Source organism: Leptidea sinapis, chromosome 6 (assembly GCF_905404315.1).
Source record: "Leptidea sinapis chromosome 6, ilLepSina1.1, whole genome shotgun sequence".
In the NCBI taxonomy this organism is placed as follows: domain Eukaryota; kingdom Metazoa; phylum Arthropoda; class Insecta; order Lepidoptera; family Pieridae; genus Leptidea; species Leptidea sinapis.
Genome location: NC_066270.1, coordinates 4,366,252 through 4,389,391, shown reverse-complemented (window position 1 = coordinate 4,389,391; position 23,140 = coordinate 4,366,252). Strand labels below are relative to the sequence as shown.

Here is a 23,140-nt window from a genome sequence, read left to right as displayed (position 1 = left end):
GCATATTAGGAAATTGACTTGAGATGTCGGTCTTGTAAATCTAAACAATTTGTTATGTTTTTAAAGTGATAACCTTGGATTCTTGGATATGAACGTCCTCTGGCGTTCCGTGCCAGTGCTCTGCCAACTGAGCTAACCTAAAATCTTTTATACTTTGTTCAACTCTCAGGTTGTGGCTTCATCTACCTTACAGTTGATAACCTGCTCAACCCCAATATTTGCATATTAGGAAATTGATTTGAGATGTCGCTCTTGTAAATCTAAACAATTTGTTATGTTTTTAAAGTGATAACCTTGGATTCTTGGATATGAACGTCCTCTGGCGTTCCGTGCCAGTGCTCTGCCAACTGAGCTAACCTAAGATCTTGTATACTTTGTTCAACTCTCAGGTTGTGGCTTCATCTACCTTACAGTTGATAACCTGATCAACCCCAATATTTGCAAATTAGGAAATTGACTTGATATGTCGCTCTTGTAAATCTAGAATTAATACACATTATGTATTAATCCTAGAAATGAGTGTTATCACCTTAAAAACAACAAATTGTTCATGAATAAATAAATAAGTAATTCTAGCCGTTCCTTTTAATTTGAACCTAAAAAAGTACAATACAATTCAAAATTACGGAAATCAGCGCACCGATGAAGGAAGATAATATAAGCCAGCCGCAGCGACGTCTCGACTCAGTTCATCAACAGCTTCCGATCTTAATTACGAAATGTTATACTTGTTTTTCACAACGTTGGTCGCCGTCGGGGCTGTGGAGAGGAATGCGAGTTGTCCTTTTGTGAGCCCTACGGAGCTGGATTTGAAAGAAGTGAGTCATAATGACTAAATATATAAATAAAATCGGAGTGTCTGTTTGTAATGTAAAATAACATTTTTTACAATTTTTGTCTATCTGTCTGTTTGGTCCAGCTTATCTCTGAAGTGGCTGGACCGATTTTGACGGGATTTTTGATTGGCAGGTAGCTGATGTAATAAGGAGTAACTTAGACTACGTAATTTTAGAAAAATTCTTTTATTTTAGAAAAATAAAGTAATGTTGCAATGTCCAAGAAACGGTCAACTCTAAAAATAATTTATATGGCAAAACAACGTTTGCCGGGTCAGTTAGTTTTTAAATAAAAATACTTTTTACACGCTTTGTATTAGCTTCACCTGTATGTATTTTAGTTTGTAACCGACTGATTTGGGCGCGATTTTGACCCACTTTAAACGGCAGGATCTCGTTCATCAGTAGATTTATCGAGGACTGATGATAAAACATTAATTTGATTAAATTATTCCATTTTTCAATTTGAAAAATCAGATTTTTGTTAATTTATATAATTTTCATATATCGTCGATAAGGCAGGAATTGATATTAGTTTTAAATTTCAACCATTATCTTAAACCAATTTATCTAATATTAAGATATTTTCGATAACCAAAGAGAATTTTTTGCTCAAGAAGAGGAAATTGTCAGTAAATTTTCCAAAAACCTATGTCAGTAATTCCATCTCCGAGGCAATAAATGGCGCTAAACTTCACAACTATAACAATTACTATCTCGATTCCTGTCAACCTGGAATCGTGCTCTGAAAAGGTCACGAAGTATTTGGGTTAAATAATTAATAGTAAAATTTTAAGTTTACGCTCACACTGTCAAAATAGACCCATGCTATTTGGGACTAGATCTTTCATATACACTAAAATCGGAAGTGCCGTTTGGCACACTACGCCCTGACCAAGTTCTGACTGTCATTTTGTTTCTAAGATAGTTTATTTTGCATGATCTTATAGCTTGTTTCAAAAGTTTTCTTATATATTCTCTCATATCATCCTAATTATAAGCAATCTATTAATGCACGTAGAATGAATGCGCTAAAATAGACGCTGCGCGCGAGCCAAAATGGAGCCGATCTATAGCTCCATTTGGCGTGGGGGGAATTGTTGTTACAATTACAAGCGTTTTAATCCTTCGAAAAGTATTTTAATTAAATGTAACACTCGGGTAAATAAAAAAATGCTATTCTTTTTAAATTCAGGTTTTCGCTATTATGTTTAAAATGAGAGGTAAGATGACGTGATGCAGAATTGGACACGTCTAGGCACATTAAAGTTTATCAATATCTTATAATAGCAACATTAGTTATGACGGATCATATATCGGAGTGGTTAGGGGCCCACTAAGCTAGAGGTCTCAGGTTCGAATCACGGAAGGTGCAAATCATGGATCGTACAGGCTATTTCTTGTTTAGGACTAGACAATTTACGTAAAAGTGTGTGTAATTGTTATTATTTTCATTATTATCAGTTTTGGTCTTATTCTTGTACTTTATATTTTAATAATTATGTATACAAATAGGGTATATGCATGAATTTTTAAAATACATACTTAAATTTGATTTTTTGCATCCTAAAAATTATCAAACACATCAAATTATAGATAAAAACATTCTTATTCAATTAAAAATAAATCATCTTTACCGGCAATATATTTCGGCTATTTAAACGCGTCATTTTGCGCGGGGTTTCTGTGATGTCAGAGTCTATCCCAAGAATCTAAATTGTACTAATAAATGTAGGGCCGGTTTTTTCCTTCGGTTATACTGCGAGAACTACTGAACCAATCAGAATAATTCTTGAACCATTAGATGCAGCGTGTTTCGGAGAAGATTTTAGTATATAATATAAATGTGATTACTTATTTAGAACCTATTTTTTTACCGAGAAATGCCTATAAATTCGCAATACAACTAATTTAGTCCATGACATTTCATTACATATAGTGATAATTCATACAATGAGCGGGCGCTGGGTATTGTCAGCACTTGTCTTGTGTAAACAAATTTGTCACAATTGTGGTGAAATGTATTAAATTTAATTACATTTTGTGATTTATAAAATAATTGAACAAAGGCAAAAACTTACTTAAAAGTATTTTCTGGTGCCAAAGATACTTTCGAATAGTGCACTAGATAAAGTAAGATTCAACTATTCGAGTAAAGTGGTATAAACCCGAATCTCGAATTGTCGGGGACGCAGTGCTCTGTGTACCGCTAGATAACTTGGCGTTGCGAAGGGACGTCACTTCATTGCTTTCGACCGCATTTATCACGGGGAGTGAAGAGGTGTTTGATTGTGGCATATACATGTTGCGTTCCTCCATAGTGCGGTTTTCAAGGAACATTCTTTACGGAGCTTTCGTACAACCAAGCTGTGCAATGAGCTTCCTTCTGCGGTGTTTCCAGGACGATACGACATGGGTACCTTCAAAAAAAAACGCCTACACTTTTTTAAAGGGCTTTTGCACTCCAACACAACTAACACTCTTGCGGTTCCGGTTTCTGGTATTGCAGCAGAATGTGGGTGGCGGTGATCATTTAACATCAGATGATACTACGTTTGTCCTCTCTTCCTTCCAAAAAGTCAATGAGAAGAGATAAAGTATCTCCAACAACTTACTTATATTGCTGTGGTATATATTATTCAAGGTACTTACAAATTTTGAAGTGAGTTTAATGAATATGTAATTTTTTATATATTTTATAGTTAGATTATATTTTACTTTAAAAATGCAAAAACTTAAAACAGAATCTTAACATTGATCTCAAAGAGAATCATATATTAATAATGATCTTTAATAACAGAAAAAAAAAACAACGGATATAGTAATTCCAATTAAATTATATTTTCTGCATTTAAATATTTATGTTTAGTTTTAGAAATTAATGTGAGAAAATATGAATTGAGAAAACTTAAAAATTACATTAATTATCACATAATTACCTAGCAACTTTCACTCTTTTCAAATTCAGAAGAAATAAAATCTGGATTCGAAACACAAGAACACGTCATCAAACAGCATCATAAACGCATCTCTTTTTGGAAGATTATCTGATTGCGTTTTAACAAATCCACTTTCAGTAATTATAAATAATACTTATACAGATCATTAAATAATAAAAAACCAACATAAAATTTAGGAGTGAGGGTTATCACTTTAAGAAAACATAACTAATCGTAAAATGTTTTTATCTCTTCCAGTTAGATGGCAAATGGTATCTAGCAGGTGTGGCAACTGACCTGAATATCGACGGTGACTGCGCTATGGTGGTGTTCAACCACAAAAGTATTAACACCACAGATATCTCTATCAGTTGGGTGGTAAACAACACTGTTAGCTTCTATAACGGTTCTGTGGCTCTCACTGTCGACAGCGGCAGCGGGGGTGATCTACTCTTTGTCACCTATACTGGTAATAATTTTTTTTAATGACAATAAGGGACGAGACTTGCAGGACGTTCAGCTGATGATAATTGATACGGCCTGTTCATTACAATGCAGTGCCGCTCAGGATTGTTGAACAACCTAAAAATTCTGAGCGGCACTGCGTTCGTCACCTTGAGACATAAGTTGTTAAGTCTCATGTGCCCAGTAATTTCACTAGCTAGAGCGCTCTTCAGACCGAAACATAGTAATGCTTACACATTACTGCTGCGGCAGAAATAAGCGCCGTTGTGGTACCCATAATCTAGTCGGCATCCTGTGCAAAGGAGCCTCCTGGTGAATAATTTAATTGTTTTCTGTTATATGTGAGAGATTTCCGCCTATTTAGTGACCTATGATGATATCTTTGGCACCATAAGGCCCAGAGACTTGATAAAGTAGGAATATTCTTTTGTACCGGAAGATGTAGTGTTGGTAGGCAAGATAACATGGATCAACCGACCGTAAGATTTTGGGCCTTTGACCAGCAGTGGACGTCTTCCGGCTAAAGTTATGAATTATGTTTTTTTTAGTTGAGAAACTTCACCCGCAGGGAGCGGTAATACTTAATTACCCACATGTGAATGATTCAAAAATACGTTTTTGTTTTATGTCTTATTTTTTTCATTAGTTTAGATTTCAAATTCATTCGATTTTTTTTATAAAGAAAAGAACAACGTCTGTTGGGTCAACTATATAGATAATATACATGTACATTATATAGATAATATTTTAAAATTAAATACTTTTAAAGGATTGATTTGTAATTGTAACTGTGCTTTTACATTAGATTTTGCGTAAAAGTAACATATTTATTATTATTTTAACTAACCCGACGTTTCGAGACCTTTCCAGATCACGTATCCAGGGGGACCTGGTCCCCAAAAACGCAAAATCTAATGTAAAAACACCGTTACAATTACACTCGTTTAATACTTTAAAAAGTGTTTTATTAAAATGTGTAACACTCGCGTTAATCAAAGAAAATACTATATAATATTTTCTCTTATTAATAAACATCATTGTATGTATGTTTGTCCTCTTTATACTACCTACTGTAACGAATATCGTGAAATATTGCATATCAAAACAGTTTTTACGGAATACTAATTGGGCATACATACGCGCGTGTCCTAACACGCCAGCAAAAAAAAAACCGTAATATTGCAAATAATCATATTATTTATACGTCTAGATAGGCCGTTTTCAAAGTCAAAGTCAAAAAAAATCTTTATTCACTGTAAAACTTTATAAGTTATTTAGTGCTAGTCAGGATGAAGTACAAAAGTTACAATAGCATTCAAATGAGTATAACAATATTCATTAACAAAATTTAGAACATTAATTCCAACTATCTTTATCATTCAAATAATCTTTCACATTATAATAGGCCTTAGATGTTAATTTATTTTTTACGATACATTTAAATTTTTTAATAGGTAATATTTTAATTTCATTTGGGAGTTTATTATAAAATATAACTCAATCCACTTTAAAAGATTTTGCAATTTTACGGAGCCTAGTAGATGAATTTGCGAGTTTATGTTTGTTTCGAGTATTGACACTGTGTACATCACTATTCTTTTTAAATTGGCTAATATTTTTATGAGCGTATAGGAGGTTCTTGTATATGTACTGGCAGTGTACTGTCATAATATTTATTTCACTAATCTTTTCTCTCAATGACTTTTTACGTTGACGTTCAACTTACTAGACGGAGACAAATCTATCCTATTGACAGATAGCATTGGACTATAACTATATTGGACAAAACTATGGATAGATAAGATCTTGTCATTAAACAGTGACAGCAATGTATCTGTAAGTTGAACTAAGGATAGATATGTTATCGAAAATGGCCGTTAGAAAACGTCGAAAAAATTAAGTTTACAACTAAACTCTATTTTGAGAAATTGTAAGACGTAACTTGTCACGCACACTAAGCTAATATTTCTGGCCTGTTTTTATCGGTTGTCTAACAGCAAGAGACTCTATCTAGACGTATAAATTATCTAAGACTATAGCCTAAGGTTGACCCAGCTACGCTGATCAAAATAAAAAAAAAACCACTAGTTTTAGAATCTATAAATTCCGAAAAATAAAATAAATTATTTCCTATTACATAATATCAATAAAGTATCAAGATTTGTCGTATATGAATCTGAATTTGATTTACAGATAAAAAATCCCAGAAATATTCAGTATTGGGTGTGAACTACGAACATTACGCTGTGATACTTGGATGTAATGATGCTCCCGAAGGAAATAGCAGCACATGTAAGTTCTGTTAATGTTTATATTATTTTACTTCTGATAGACTTAGGCCTTATTTTTTTGTGAAATTAAGGGACGAGACGAGCAGGATGTTCAGCTGATGGTAATTGATACGCCATGCCCATTACAATACAGTGCCGCTCAGGATTATTGAAAAAAACAAAAATTCTGAGCGGCACTACAACTGCGCCTTGGACATAAGATGTTAAGTCCTTGTCAAGTAATTTCACTAGCTACGGCTTCGCTAGCCCTTCAGACATAAACATAATGATGTTTACACATTACCGCTTCACGCTTCAGTGATAGATGTCGTTGTGGTACCCATAATCTAGCCGGCATCCTATGCAAAGGAGCCTGCCACAGGTAAACCTTGACCATTATTTATATATTTCCAGGAGTTCGTGATCCTTCTATCGATTTCTTTTTTGTTTTACCATCTACTTTAATTTCTTTTCAATCAGAGTTTGTCATTATTTTAGTTTTGTATACGTTCATTGTGAGGCATACTTTAGCACTTTCATCTGACAATTGTTGTAGTATATGCTCTAGTTTCTTTGAAGACTCAGAAAATAGTACTGGATCGTCCGCAAATCGTATATCGTTTTGTTTTTCCCCATTTATATTAAGTCCCTCACTTTCCCATTCAAGATTTCTGAATATCATTTCTAATACTGCTGATAATAGTTTGGGAGATACAGGATCTCCCTGTCTAACTCCTCCTTCTATTGGGAACTCGCTGCTGGATTTATCTAATCTTATTCGAGCTGTGCTTTTGGAGTATACATTCTTTAAAATATTTATTATTTTTCCATGAACTCCTTGAACTTTAAGAGAGTTCCATATTGCATCATGTTCTAGCGAGTCAAAAGCTTTATTGTCGTCGACAAAACCTAGATAATATACACATTTGTACTCTTTAAATTTTTCTAATATTTGTTTTACTGTGAGTATATGGTCTACAGTCGAGAATTTTGTGCTGAAGCCTGCCTGCTCTTTGTTTTGGTTCTCGTCTAATACCTTAGAGATTCTTGATAGTTATACCTTGGAGAAAATTTTATATATGTTTGCAATCAAACTTATCGGTCTATAGTTTCCAATATCGTTTTTATAAACTAGTACTATAGTTGATTTAGTCCAGTCTGCCGGAATGCTTTCAGTCTTCAGGATTTGATGAAATAGTTCAGTGAGCTTGGGTGCTATTATAGGTGAGGTGGCTTTAAGCATCTCATTTGATATTTGGTCAGGTCCTGGTGCTTTGTCGTTTATCTGTGATTTCATAGCTGAAACAGTTTCACTAAGAAGGATCTCCGGTCGAGGATCTTTGTCTGTAATAACATCATATTCATTGTCTTTTACATACATTTTCCGCTAGGTTTCGATAATTTCTAGAACTTTTTTTATTTATTTAATTTATTATTTTTATCTCTTTCCCGAGTTATATCTACGCGTATTTGAGATCTTATTTATTTTACTTGATTCTGCAACTTTAGTTTTAGTGGCCTTACCGTTTTTTGAAATAGGTAACTTTCTTCTGATAGGGTCTTTGCTTCTGGTTTACATTTTATAGTTTATTAGGTTATTATTATCCCTTATTAGGTTATTATTATCCCTTATTAGGTTAGTTATTAATTAATTATATATATATATATATATATATATATATATATATATATATATATATATATATATATATTCTTCTATATTCTCATAGTTTTTGTCTTCCTGGCTTAAAGCTATGGACAGATTATTTTGTAGTTTCTTGTAATCCTCTGTTATAGGTACTGGCTTGGTGTTTCTATAATTCCTTCTCGACTTTTTGGCTGGTCCTATGTGCTGTTATCACTCTATGGTCGGCATTAAAAAAAATTGTTCAAAACATGTGTATTAGAAAAACTTCTCGCTTTATTTGTCATAATAAAATCAATTTCATTCTTATAATTTCCATTAGGTGATACCCAGGTCTTTTTTTATTAGGTTTTCTTTTGTATTGACTGTTGAGAATTGTTATTTTATTTTGTAAGGCATAACTGATAATTTTATTACCATTTTTACTGCGTATACCATAACTAGAATTGACTATTATGTGTTCTTCGCCGGGCTTACGTTGTCCTATTTTGCCATTGAAATCACCCATAACTATAACATTCTTTTTCATATAGTGGTTGATCGATTGTAATCTTTCGAAAAATTCTTCAATTTTCAAACGTCAACAGCCGCTAAGGAGTGTTTTTTCTCATTCTGACTTAGGTCAATAGAAGATTGAGAATTAGCAATGCTTTAAGTGAGCAGACTTCATAAGAATAAGGGGGTTAATGTTTAAGATTGCTATTCTTATTTCGGTATAGCCCAATTATTTCTTCTACTTTTGCTGACAGATATTTTTTTAATCTCCGTTATGATTATATCTCTATTTCTTCGCACTTCGCTTAAACCTATTATGTCCCATTTAATAGCGTCGACTGCTTTTTCAAATTATTCAAGTAACCTTTCTGGTGAGCTACTTTATCGTACATTTAATGTATATATGTTTGTCTTTTTTAGAAGGGTAGTTAACTGTGAAGTTATAATTAGAATTTAGAGGGTGATGGTCATTTTCCTACACGATGACCAATCGGCTTGGAGGAATATCCGTATATAGTACGAGTATATATATACAAGTGATTACAAGATTACCTGAGTGATACAAGTGATTAGCTCTTTGTACCAATATTTCTTATAAATTTATATTTATTTTTATCAAAACTATCTTCAAAAGTGTATTTTTAGCAATTTTTTTCAAGTTTTTGATGACTTGGCACCTGATCTGCGCACTCTCAAACGAAATGTTTTCTGACGGGAAAACATGAAACATTTGAAACGGGAAGTGGGCCATTGTGAGCATTGTTTTTGTAATTTTTATAGTTATCATGCGTATGCACATGAGTAACACGGTTCGTCATGCTCACTAAAATGGCATTGCTTGCAGCAGTGCCATGTGCCGGGTCGTCTCCTACCCTCAAATATGTGCGAAGGGAACGATGGCTGGCCCGCGCGTCCGCTCGTGAACGGGTGCTGCTTGTGTTGCTAGGTCGACCTGTTATAGTAAAAAAAAAAACAAAAAAAGAATTCTGGGAGAGTTTCTTGCGCCGCTTCTTCTCTCTCAGAGCGCCATTTGTTTCCGAAGTGGTAGTAGTACCTAGTATATTAGAAATGACATCAAAAAGAATTCTAAAGTAATAAATTTTGAGAAAATAAATGCCTTTTATGCCTTTACGAAAACACAATTTGTTTTTTATTACTTTTTATGAAATATTTAATTATAAAACGCTTTTATCTTTGAATAAAAATCATAATTAAATAGGATGCAGTACCTTACAAACTAATTTAATCTTGTATATTAACAGCAATTGTAATAAACTCTATTGATTGAACTCAACGCCACTCTTGGCGTTGAGTTTTTTGTGTGTTCTCTCAAATCTCACGTGCTATTAATTTTCCGAACATTTTTTTTATATAAGAGGGGGCAAACAGGCAAGAGGTTCACGGGATGGGGAGAGATGAGGCAACCGCCCATGGACATCCGCAACATCAGGTGTCGAGAGATGCGTTGCCAGCCTTTAAGGTGGGAGTATGCCCTTTTCTTGAAGGTCCCTAAATCGTATTCGTTCGGGAAAACCGAAGCTGGTAATTAATGCACAAATTGGCTGTGCGAGGCAAGAAATTATTTGCATAACGCGCGGTTGTGGAATGCCAGACGTCGACGTTTTGCGGGTGATATTTTGTACGTCATTACGTACAAAATATCACCTGCAAAACGTCATTTCTGACCAGACATTTCTGGTGATGGAATTCGGCCGCTGGAATCAACCCGAACAGCTCCTCTGAGCACTCCCCGTGATAAATGCGGTAGAAGATGCAGAGAGAACGCTACGCAAAGCGAAAGAATCAAGCCGATCGGAGATGACTTGATCACATGCTGGATTCAATAATTTAATAGAAATATTTATAGTGACGATTCAAAAGCGGTTTACGCCTAATTCAATAAAGATTCTTTGACTTTGAAAAAAACATTATAAACAATTTGTTATGTTTTTAAAGTGATAACCCTCACTTCTAGGATTAAAACACAAATAAAATTTGAAAAACAAAATTTTATAAACAATGCGGTATTCGAACCCACGACCTCCGGCGTTCCTTGCCGGTATATAATATTGGGGTTGAGCAGGTTATCAACTGTAAAGTAGATCCTGTAGATGAAGGCACAACCTGAGAGTTGAACAAAGCAAACAGAATTTTATAACAAGGCGGTACTCGAACGGTTAGCTCAGTGGTTTAGAGCACCGGCACGGAACGCCGGAGGTCGTGGGTTCGAATCCCGCATCGTTCATAAAATTTTGTTTTTCAAATTTTATTTGTGTAAAAACATTATAAATTCATAATTAATAATCCCATTTACGACGGTGAGTTAGTTGTTTTTCAGCCATCTATATCTTTATCTTATATGTCAGTATTTAATCAACTACTCAAGGGATGTAGCAATTTATGGAGACTGTTGACAATTTTTTCTAAGCGAGTTTTATTTGACGCCTATTTTTATGGTCTGGGAATTGAATGAGACACGCGGCGGTTTTCAATAACCTATCTACCCTTAGTTTACATACATCGCTGTCACCGTTTAATGACAAGATCTTATCTATCCATAGTTATGTCCAACATAGTTACGGCCGTTCTCAATATACTATCTACAGATAGAGATAAATTACTACCTTCTACTGTCAGAAATAAGCTGTCAATAATCTGAAGCTGTCCCAATATACTCGATAAGTCATTCTTATCACCTATTGGAACGCGTGAATTGCAATTTCCATACAAACTTCTATCGCTGGTAAGTTATACGTCGCCCCATTGACAGACAGCGTGTACGGATAAGGTGAGTTATCGTCGATATGTTCATTAGGACAGAAAAGTCAACGATAGTTACGATTTTTATCTCAAGTAAGAGATAGACTGAATATTGGGAACGGCCGTTATAGTCCAATGCTATCTGTCAATATAAGAATATGTCAAACGGCCGTAAGCTTTCACATTTGTACGGATAATTATATCAACAGGGAGCAACGAAATAATTCATGTTACGAAATTTTATTGACAAATTCATTGAAAACAGTATTTTATTTTAGTATGTACACAACAACGTCTGTCGGATTAATATGATGTAATGCTAAAACATCCACTTTATATATATATATACTCTTAGGTATATATACCGAGATTATGCAACGAATAAGTAAATAGCAAGTCGGGATCATGCACGTTTCCGGTTCGCTGGCTCCGAACTCTAGTGAAGCAGAAAATTAATTTGAAAGGTCACCGCTTCGATACTCGCTTCTATGCTAAGGAAATAATTAACAATTCCGGAATCAATGTGATTTGTATTTTCTCTTTGTGTTTTCCGTGAGGTTTTTGTTGTTTGTTTTATTAGGGATATTTATTTTGCTGTGGTTCTTTTGATGTATTTGATGTAGATACATGGTTAATTTTGGGATGAAAATACGAAAATATTGGTAGAAATCGAATTCAAAGGCTTAGATAATTTATACGTCTAGATAGATGAAAACAGGCCAAGAATATTAGTTTAGTGTGCGTGACAAGCTACGTAGCACACTCGCGATTTGTATGACACTTTGTGTTAGTGTGCGTGAATTTTTCAAAATAGAGGGTAGTTCTAAATTATTTTTTTTGTGTTGTTTTCACAGCTGTAACAGTCTATCTAGATGTATATATGATCTAAGTTCAAAGGGATTGAATGATGACATAATTAAAAGGACCAAATGCGAGTTTTATAAGCTTACAGTTCCAAGAGAAATTTGTAATTTACACGATAATAGAAATAATAAGTATGTTATAATTATCATGTTGTATATATCTGTAAATATTTTGTCTATGTCTAATGTTTTTGCTTTGTGAAAATCAAATTATTAATATCAGGAAATAATATATAATGATTTCTATTTATCTAAATGATTTGAGTTAGTGTTAATTCCGCCAATAATTATCTTTAAACAATAGTCTAGCACGATGCTAGTATTGTGCCAGATTTTAACGAGTCAACACGTCCTGAGGATGCTTCGTGTAGAGGTGAAACACGTGTCGAATGGAGTTCCGCAAAGTAACGCCTACTTCAATAGATTTCTATTTAACAAAGTACATAACATATTTTCTTTTGTTTTACAATTTGAATAGTAGTTTATTGGCTCTATTTTTATCAGTTCTGAGGCAATTCTTCCCACTGGGAGTTTCAAAGTCAATTCCAACTTTCAAAGAGTAATTTTGAAGTTATAACTTCTTATGGGAGAGTAAAACGCTTCGTAACGTAACGCGTTACGATGCCGGTCTGTCTGGCTTCCCTCTCTCTCACGCATACACCAGCAGTAGGCAGGCCTCTTCTCTCACTCTAACCAATTGTATAACTTTTATAGAATTATATAATAATACTAATAATGTACACAAAATTCAAATTTATTTAATAGGTACACACAACAGAATTACAACAAATACATAATAAACAAAAAAAAACTATCAGCTAAATACAAGATAGGCTGCAACTCCACGAGGTAATGTACATATTCACGAATTGTATAAAATATAATGTATTATAAATAAAAGATTTTATTAATAAATAACTTTTCCTTACTTTATCATATTAAAATTTAAGTAATTTATTTATCTATTTATTTATTTAAAACATCACAAAATCCACAGAACTTAAATTAGGTTATAATAATACTATTTTGTAGGACTTACATCTAATAACGAATTTACAATGTGTGTGAGTGTGGGGTTTGGTGAGAGTGCATGTGTGTGTGTGTATGTGTGTGTGTGTGTGCATGTGTGTGTGTGTGTGTGTGTTTGTGAATTACTCTAAATTTAACCTTCCTTTAGATTTTTATTAACATTCCTTTTAAAGCAGCCTTTACTGTTACTAAAATGTTCAGTACTGTTGAATTGCTTATTATAGTTGCATAGAGTGCGACAGATTACCGAATTTTCATAATTTAAACAATTTTAATATTAAATAGTTCAACTTAGATTAGTTTAAGATATCACTTCTGTCGGGTGTCCCGAGACGCATAGGTTTTTTTTATTCCATTTTTGAATAATAATTATTGAATTTGACATTTTTTATTTCACAGATGAGCTTTGGAAGCTAACAAGAATGCCACACGTTAAAGCTATGGATGCGAACAAAATATCTCTGGCGATTGCCAAGTACAATCTCCAGGACACACCCTTCATGAACTTCAACAATACTGAAGACTCCTGTAGGATCAACGCCGGAAGCAACTTGTATCCTGCGTCCTTGATACTGACGACATTGGGAGCGGTATCCTTGTTCAGAAGACCGTATGTATAGGAACTGTATCCCTACCTACGGAGTGGCCCCCTAAATCCCTTATCTATCAATATATTTTACCAGTGGGAGGCTCCTTTGCACCGGATGCCGGCTAGATTATGGGTACCACAACGGCGCCTATTTCTGCCGTGAAGCATTATGTGTAAGCATTACTGTGTTTGGTCTGAAGGGCGCCGTAGCTAGTGAAATTACTGGGCAAATGAGACTTAACATCTTAGTCTCAAGGTGACGAGCGCAATTGTGGTGCCGCTCAAAATTTTTGAGTTTTTCAAGAATCCTGAGCGGCACCGCATTGTAATGGGCAGGGCGTATCAATACCATCAGCTCAAAGTCCTGCTCGTCTCATCCCTTATTATCATAAAAAAAAAATATATATAAAAGAGAATGTATGTTTGTATGTTCCCTAATAACTCCTAAACTATTCGATCGATCTCAATGAAATCTATTGTAATAGATTCGTTGAAGCTCAAGGAAGGTTTACATATATAGTATGTATATATGTACGTGCTCAGTTCTGTGTGTACGCGGACGAAGTCGCAGGGAATCAGCTATTAATATTTAAATATTAATGTATTTAATTAACTATAAAAAAAAAAACAATAAAATCATTAATTATTTATGTTTAAGTAATTTTAATGTTGTATGTAGGTATGTTATAGTTTAAGGTATTTTTTTTATTAATTGATCATAAATGAAGATAATAATAATGATGTACACTGAAAATAAAATTAAAATCAGACAAATAAATACAAAGTTACAGGAAATTGAAATCCCGCTGTCATATTTATAAACGCAATGTAACTAAAGTTAGTCCACGTTTAAAATCACTTCGTCCTGTCATATATCTATAGTGACAAAGAGACCACTACCAGTGGGAGGCTCCTTTGCACAGGATGCTGGCTTTATGCTATATTATGTATACCACAACGGCGCCTAAGCCTAAATTCTGCCGTAAAGCAGTAATGTGTAAAAATTACTCAGTTTCGGTCTGAAAGGCGCCGTAGCTAGTTAAATTACTAGGCAAATGAGACTTAACATCTTATGTCTCAAGGCGACGAGCGCAATCGTAGTGCCACAAACTTAAGGTTTTTCAATAATCCTGAGCGGCACTGCATTGTAATGGGCAGGGCCAATTACGATCAGCTGAACGCCTTGCTCGTCTCATCCCTTATTTTCATAAAAAGTTTTAAATTTGGAATAACTTTAGTTCGAGTTTATTACACAGTTGGAGTACGGGTCTTCTGTCAGTACCTATCTCGCAAAACATAAATTTGTAAAGCTTCTATGGCGAGACCAAGAAGTGACGTCATACTTTATTATGGTCATCTCTGTCTAATCAGAATTAATAAAACCTTTCCAACTTGGTTGTTATTTGATTGATTGAATTAGTATTTCGTGATTGTATTTTGTTATAAGTGGTAGTTTTAATATTCAAATTTAAAAAAGCAATATTTTGCTTTTTGAATTTATTTAGTTATTTCCAATTGTATCTGTAAATAAAGTTGTTCTAAAAACCAGTGCTGACCCGGCATAGTTGTTTTGCTATATAAATGCCTGCGCCCGCTGATTGTACGAATTGGCTATTCTTCGATTTTTTATATAAATGCTAAAATGATCGTAAAGATTCGATAGCCAACTGGTATTTTTAATTTCTCATAATAATTGTACTTTTTTATTGAAGTAGGCGTTACTTTGGGAAATCCATAATTATACAAATGATTTGAGTTTTCTTTAGTGTTGTCGCCAATATTTGTCTCCAAACAATTCCACACGTGTTTCCTCGCCAAAATCTGGTAACTGGAAAGCAGCTCGCTGATTTTGACAACGTGTTTCGATTTCGCACGGGCGATTTGCCGCTTAAAGAATCTGCAGGCACGGTTATATTTCCTCTTTTGATCTCAGATCCTTTGAGCCCAGCGCCGCACTCCAAGTTCCATACGCCTGTTTATTTTACAGTCAGATGCTGCTTTAACTGACGCATCGGACCAGGGCTATAATCTGCCACCGATCGGTACTACACAGCATGGTATAAAAATATCCATGCCCTGTACTATCACATCGGCTACTGCAACGGCGCAGGCACGGGGATCATCTGAAGGGAAACAAACCTTGCCCCAAGGGTAGGATGCAAAAAAGGGACACATCCTATCCCAATCTGCTGACTTGTAGTGCCAAACGCGGTGGGTCGCTGGTGGTCTGCGATATGGGCGTTGGATAGCCACTACACTCCTGACCAGGCAATGGTCTAACGTTCCGAGAGGGGTGTCGACATAGACTTGGTAACTATAAGGATGTGTAGTCAGCAGAAGATATAATAAGGACGGCGTGGACATCTGGATGGATAGCCATATTACTAATATACAAAATAGTTCAAACAAAAACCATATTATACAAATTGTAATAAAATATAGAACTATAGAACCTACAAAATATTTTTTTTTATAAATTAGTTACAAATTCGATTCGTATAATCAATAAGTAAGGGATATCACTTTAAAAAATAACAAATTGTTTAGATTTGAGTATGAATTTGAGCGGAGAGATATCGCAATTCAATTTCCTAATATAAAATTATTGTGGTTGAGCAGGTTATAAGCTGTAAAGTAAGTTACTGTAGATGGAGCCACAACCTGAGAATTGAAAAAGGCATACCTAAATTTACGAATCATGCGTCACTGGAACGGTGGCTCAGTTGGTGAGAGCGCTCAGTCCCCGAGAAGTCACGGGTTCGAGTCCCGCAGTAGTAATATTGCTGACAATAACCTGTATAAAACGTATGATACCAAAATCAATCGAAACAAAAACGAAGGAAATCTCTTAAAGTTAAAAAAATTACGTAGACCACGATTCGCTTTTAGATATTGAATATTAAATTAGGTTGTTAATAGGATAGAACAGCTGATAGCACTTCAAATAGCATTCAGAGTTAAAAAATATCTGAATAGTTTATTTTTAAGATACATTAATCAGCTGAGCGCTTGCAAAGGACCGGATTGAATGAAATGGTGGAATAGTTAGCTAATAAAATTTTATAATGCCGAGTGCAATTGAGATGAAGCGAAGATCGGATCGTGTTTTAGAATGAACTTATATTACTACGTTTTGAATTGGTATTGGAATTATTGGATATTGATTGCTTTTGAAATTGATATCATAGAAATTTTATTGAATTAGGCGTTACTTAGCGGAAATTCATAATTATACAAATGATTTAAGTTTTCTTTCTCGAAAGTCTCGTGCCAGATTTTGGCGAGACAACACGTCCTGAGGATGCCTCGTGTAGAGGCGAAACACTTGTCGAATTGTTTTAAAAACAAATATTGACGGAATTAACACTAAAGAAAACTTAAAAAGAAAACTTAAATCATTTGTATATTGATATCATAATTAGTTGTGGAACCGGCATCATCAATTTGTATGAAGAACGCATTGCAACGGTTTTTTGGGTCCATTTTTAGGGTTCCGTAGGCAAATGGCAAAAAACGGAACTCTTATAGATTCGTCATGTCTGTCTGTCTGTCCGTCCGTATATCACAGCCGAAACTATACGAACTATACTGTTGAAACTTGGTAAGTAGATGTATTCTGTGAACCGCATTAAGATTTTCACACAAGAAAAGAAAAGAAAAACAACTAATTTTGGGGATTCCCAATACTTAGAACTGAAACTCAAAAAAATTTTTTTTCATCAAATCCATACAACCCAACGTTTGTAGGGTATTTATGGATATGTTTTTAATAATGATATTGAGGTTTCTAGTATATTTTTTCTAAACTGAAAAGTTAGCGCGAGAGACAATTCCAAAGTGGTAAAATGTGTCCCACCCCTGTAACTTCAAAAATAAGAATATGATAAAACTAAAAAAAATATGTCATGTACATTACCGTGCAAACTTCTACCGAAAATTGGTTTGAACGAGATCTAGTAAGTAGTTTTTTTTTAATAGGTAAGTCATAAATAGTATTATCAATAACTTAATTGAAAAAATACACTATTATGAAAACATCGATTAGAGCTACAACGAACTACAAGAACATTTATATTATGTTACTTGCTGCTACGGTACCCTTCACGGGCGAGTCCGACTCGCAATTTTTTTTTTGTTTAAATTATGGAATAGGAGGACAAACGAGCGTACGGGTCACCTGGTGTTAAGTGATCACCGCCGCCCACATTCTCTTGCAACACCAGAGGAATCACAAGAGCCTTGCCGGCCCTTAAGGAAGGTGTACGCGCTTTTTTGAAGGTATCCATGTCGTATCGTCCCGGAAACACCGCACAAGGATCGAGCAGATACTGGGGTGCGCCAGACCAGAGATGACAGCTATACTCCATGTGTGGCCGGACCTGCGGTTTGTAGTGGCTGCTTTTTTATTGTTTAAAGCTATAAGACTTCTTTATAATTCGGATGACGTTAATACCGATGACGTAGCAAACCATCCATCCAGGGTGTTTGTAGTAAATACAATTCAAATGAGAATAGGGTCGAGTTTGTGCCATACTATGATGTCATAGCTGTCAATTCACACCAAAACAAATTAAATATGATATTTAGTTATTTTATTGAATGTAAGAATATTATTATAATTATTATTGATAGTGCGCCACTTCTTCTCATTAAAGCCCAACCTATCATGATGAAAATACGGGACGAGACGAGCAGGACGCTCAGCTGATGGTAATTGATACGCCCTGCCCATTACAAAGCAGTGCCGCCCAGGATTCTTGAAAAGTTCAAAAATTAGGAGGCACTAGGTACAATTGCGCTCGTCACCTTGAGACATAAGATGTTAAGTATCATTTGCCCAGTAATTTTACTAGCTACAGCGCCCTTCACACCGAAACACAGTAATTGTTACACATTACTGCTTCACGGCAGAAATAGGCGCCGTTGTGGTACCCATGATCTAACCGGCTTCCTGTGCATAGGAGTCTCCCACTGGTTGTTACAATAAGGTGATTGGCCACGAAGTCCGGCTAAGTTTGAAAGAGAACAGTTGCTTACAACGTAGTGGATTTCGGCTATCTCCGTTTTTACAAGATTATAGCCGTCATCTGTCAATCTATCATTTTGCAAGTTTCAAACAATCGAGCGAATCACTTTTTTCTTGGAGAGTTTGGCGAGGCTGTTGAATTTAGTTACGTATGAAAGGTCTAGATTGCGCTAGTTGTCTGAATACGTGCGATCAATCGACGCGTGGGCCTAAACTGCAAGACAGTTCAGTTGTCAGTCAGTTGCAGCGTAGCGAAACTCATTAAGAAAAAATCATTTCACCCGATTATATGAAACGTGCAGTCATTAATAGATTGACACATGACGGCTATAATCTTGTAAAATCGGTGAGCAGCACTACAACTGTGCTCGTCACCTTCAGACATAAGTTGTAGTCTCATTTGCCCAGTAATTTCACTAGCTACGACGCCCTTCAGACCAAAACACTGTAATGCTTACACATTACTGCTTCACGGCAGAAATAGGCGCCGTTGTGGTACCCATAATATAGCCTGCATCCGGTGCAAAATAGCCTGCATCCGGTGCAAAATAGCCTGCATCCGGTGCAAAATAGCCTCCCACTGGTGAACTTCTTTCCTATCAATAAACCAACACCAAAAATTATCATACACCAATGAACATCGCAGAGTTTAGCTTTATCGCCCCTATCCTTACACTTTAGAAGACCGTTCACTTTTATTGCTGTTTTTACACTCTTGCGAATAGATTCCTTGAGTTTCGTTTCTGGAGCATTGCAAACTTTATATTTACTTCGTAATCGTGTGTTTTCTTAAACATTCCTTAAGCCTTTAGAAATACGGTTGCGTTGGGCTTGACATATAGTTATGAATGCAAAGGTATTTTGGTGGTTTAAAGACGAGTTGATTACGGTAATGCTTGCAGGTGAAATAGTGAACTCGAAGTTAGGTGTTTCTTGAATGTTTTGTTGGGTGCTTACGTACAAATAATTGGCAGCGAAACGGTAAATGGCGTACGTACACAACTTAGTTTCATATTCTTTTAATGTCAGCTATATATAAGTCGTAGGTACATTGTCAAAGCTGTGATATTATACTTTCACTATTGATATTATAATTAACCGATAGATTGTCAATGGACTTCATTTCTTACAATTAAAAGGTCTGGTTTTAGTGATATTGTAATGTCACTGGTACACTATATTGATATTATAATAAATCTAGGTATATTATTTGTATAGCTGACCCAACAGACGTTGTTCTGTTCATATTAAAAAAAACTCTTGCGGGTGGAATTTCGTAAAATTCTTAGCTGACCTCTACTCGGTGAAAGGAATATTCCAACAAAATTTCAAGACTCTTCGCCTAATGGTTCCAGAGATATTGTGATGAGTGACTACATACGTGGAAATCTCTTATATATATATATATAAGAGATTTCCACGTATATATATATATATATATATATATATATATATAGATGAAGTTAGCAGTGTGAGACGTTGAGCGTTCTGATTGGTCAATTTTATATGTATATTTTTTTGATACGCAATTTGCTTGCAACTTTTCATCTGAAATTATTGTTGAAATATATAGTAGTGAACAAGAGGTTCTGGCACTGGTTGGTGCTGCCGCGGCAAGCTACGCTCGGCTCGTGCGGTGGGATTGACAGTGTAAATTTGCTTTTGGGATCTACGGATACTACGATTACTAATGCATAACTATACAATTAGTTTCATACTTGGCTATTGGGAAACCCGTGTGCATTTTTTGTTGGTCATATATATTTATTTATAAATAAAATTGTACGGTATGCTAAAATACATCTCACGTGGTAATATTTTATTGCTGATGATTAAAGAGTCTTTGAAGAAAAATTAAATTGCCTTCTGCGTTTCACTGGCAAAATGTATTGTAGTTGTGTGTTGTAGTTGGATATTATTGACTTCCAGGTCAACTTATGGATTTTAGGATGAATAATGAATACAGATAGCCGTTGGGGCATTAAAGTTCTCGAATGTAAAGTCCTCCAGAAGACAAGATGGACAGTTGACCTGGTCAAGATCGCCAGAATACGTTTGATGAGGGTGGCGCAGAACCGATTATCGTGGAGGTGTTTGAGAGAGGCCTTTGTCCAGCAGTGGACATCTTCCGGCTGATATGGTGATGATGAAGCATGGGTAATTTTGTTTTTTTTGAAAAGGGAAATGTTTGTTTTTTTCTTTTCTTACCTTTCTAGCGATCGACTTTTCTAAAGCGTCAGTAAATCGTGTGTTCAAATATTCGTATTTTTGGTATTCAAAACCTACCAAGCTGATAACGCGCTACTACTTCGGTGTGAAATGTATTATTATTATTATTATTCGAAGAGGGTGGCTATTTCCTAGTCCTAAAAGATACCTAGTAACACCGCGTCCAGAATTGGACTATTGTGTTCGCCACTCATACTAAAGCTCATCGTCAAGCCCTGCCGCCTTTCATTTTGCCATCAGTGTCATGGAACTTGACAGCGTGACACTGACGCGGCGGGAAATGTATGTAGTCTTAAAAGACCACATTAAAACTGCTTCATTTCGCTTGGGCCTACTCAAGTTCTTAGTTTTATATTGTATTAATGTCAATTATATATATGTCGTAGGTCAAGTTGATGAAATACCCTCAAATTTGAAATCTCTCTCAAAAAGCAGGGAGCCATAAGTTTGCGTCACATATTTTGACATTTTTAGTTGAAAATATAATTGACTGTATTGTATGAGGTTTAATCCCGCGCCTTTTAATAAAACGTTATCAGAATATGGCTCACTGCACTACATACAAGTTTTCAACGGCTCCCAAAACGATGATATTTTTGTAGCTGCAACGTTTTTAATCTCCTGGTGAATTTTCATACTTTGCTGAACGTTGAACTTTTGTCATTATAAACCTCGTTATGTGCTGGCATTTCGTATTTTAAGTTGCAGTTGAACATTTTTAGTGGAATTTTTGGTGATGTTTTAACAGGCTAATTTGATAATCTAAAATTAACTTTTATAATCTATTAAAGATAATTGAGGCAGTACAATAAAATGAATGGTCTGTGCTTAAGAGGTAGACAGAAGCTGAAGCTTTTTAGATTATTGTGTGAATTTTTTTTTAGAAATAAAAGCAATATTCTATAAAACAAAGAATTAAGTATACAATTGATTTGAGTTTTCTTTAGTGTCAATTCCGCCAATATTTGTCTTTAAACAATTCGACACGTGTTAGGCCTCTACACGAGGCATCCCAGGACGTGTTGTCTCGCCAAAATCTGGAACGAGACTGAATAAAGTGAGCCGGAAGCCGCTCTTTTGTATAAAAGGTTGATTGAACGCGCTGTGATTGGTCGGCAGTTGTGACGTGTTACCCCCCGGAAGAGATACGCAACAAAGGTGATGGGACTGAACTTGTTTGTTCATTCAACAATGTAAATATGTTATTTTTGTGTTTTATTATTTCTAATTGCTCTAACACATTTAAGCGGAATCCTTTTTCACATGTATGTAAAATATTAAAATTATTATTGTTTCCGAGTGAGTGACCGGTATCAATTAAGTGTTCCGCGAATAGTGATGTTTCGGAATGATTATTCCAATATGTTCCTTTAATCTAATTTCGAAATTTTTGTTTTGACAACTCTGAAAGAGCGGTGTCATTCACAGAATCACGTTTTTTGTTTACAATTACCAAGCTTGTTTATCTAGCAACCCGTAACTGCATAATGATACCTCGAGTATTATAAACACAAGTGGGTATCACGTTTCAAGTGGCCGGCGTCGGGTTTGGCGCCTAGACAGCTCAAGTGGCTTTTGCGGGCGCGCGGGACATGTTGGCGTATCATAGGTTAATAATTCCAAAACAGCATCGCGCTAGCACGGGCGAGACAATAATTAGTATGAAAAGGATAGGTGCAGCTCCGACTTAAAATCGTGAGTAAAAAACTCAAAAAAAGGGTCTCGTCCTCAGTAGTTTCTTTCTCCAAATATTAGCCAATCGTAACTTAATTTTGGAAACTGAATGAGAAGGAAATATTGTGTCGGACCGCTTAAATTATCTCTCTTATTGTTGTCGTTTATATACTAGGCTGTACGAAGTACTTTTTTTAAGTAATATAAGTTAAAATATCAATAAATGCCAAACAGAGAGGCACGGATATTGATCTTATTTGAAGATTATATTGGTCCAGAGTTAGAAATAATGGAGGAAAGAGAATTAATGTTCTCTTGTA

At 35.2% G+C, this 23,140-nt stretch overlaps 2 protein-coding genes across 2 annotated transcripts in view; one reads left to right on the top strand and one right to left on the bottom strand.

Annotated features, from left to right (window-relative positions):
• The window catches only part of LOC126964921 (uncharacterized), a 648,802-nt gene that overhangs the window by 34,665 nt on the left and 590,997 nt on the right, over positions 1 to 23,140 (bottom strand). The window lies entirely within an intron of this gene.
• On the top strand, positions 706 to 14,783 carry LOC126964941 (uncharacterized). Its single transcript, XM_050808272.1, has 4 exons — positions 706 to 818; positions 4,034 to 4,244; positions 6,434 to 6,532; positions 13,702 to 14,783. The coding sequence occupies exons 1-4, from the start codon at positions 720 to 722 to the stop codon at positions 13,920 to 13,922; spliced, it is 630 nt and encodes a 209-aa protein (XP_050664229.1). The 5' UTR covers positions 706 to 719; the 3' UTR covers positions 13,923 to 14,783.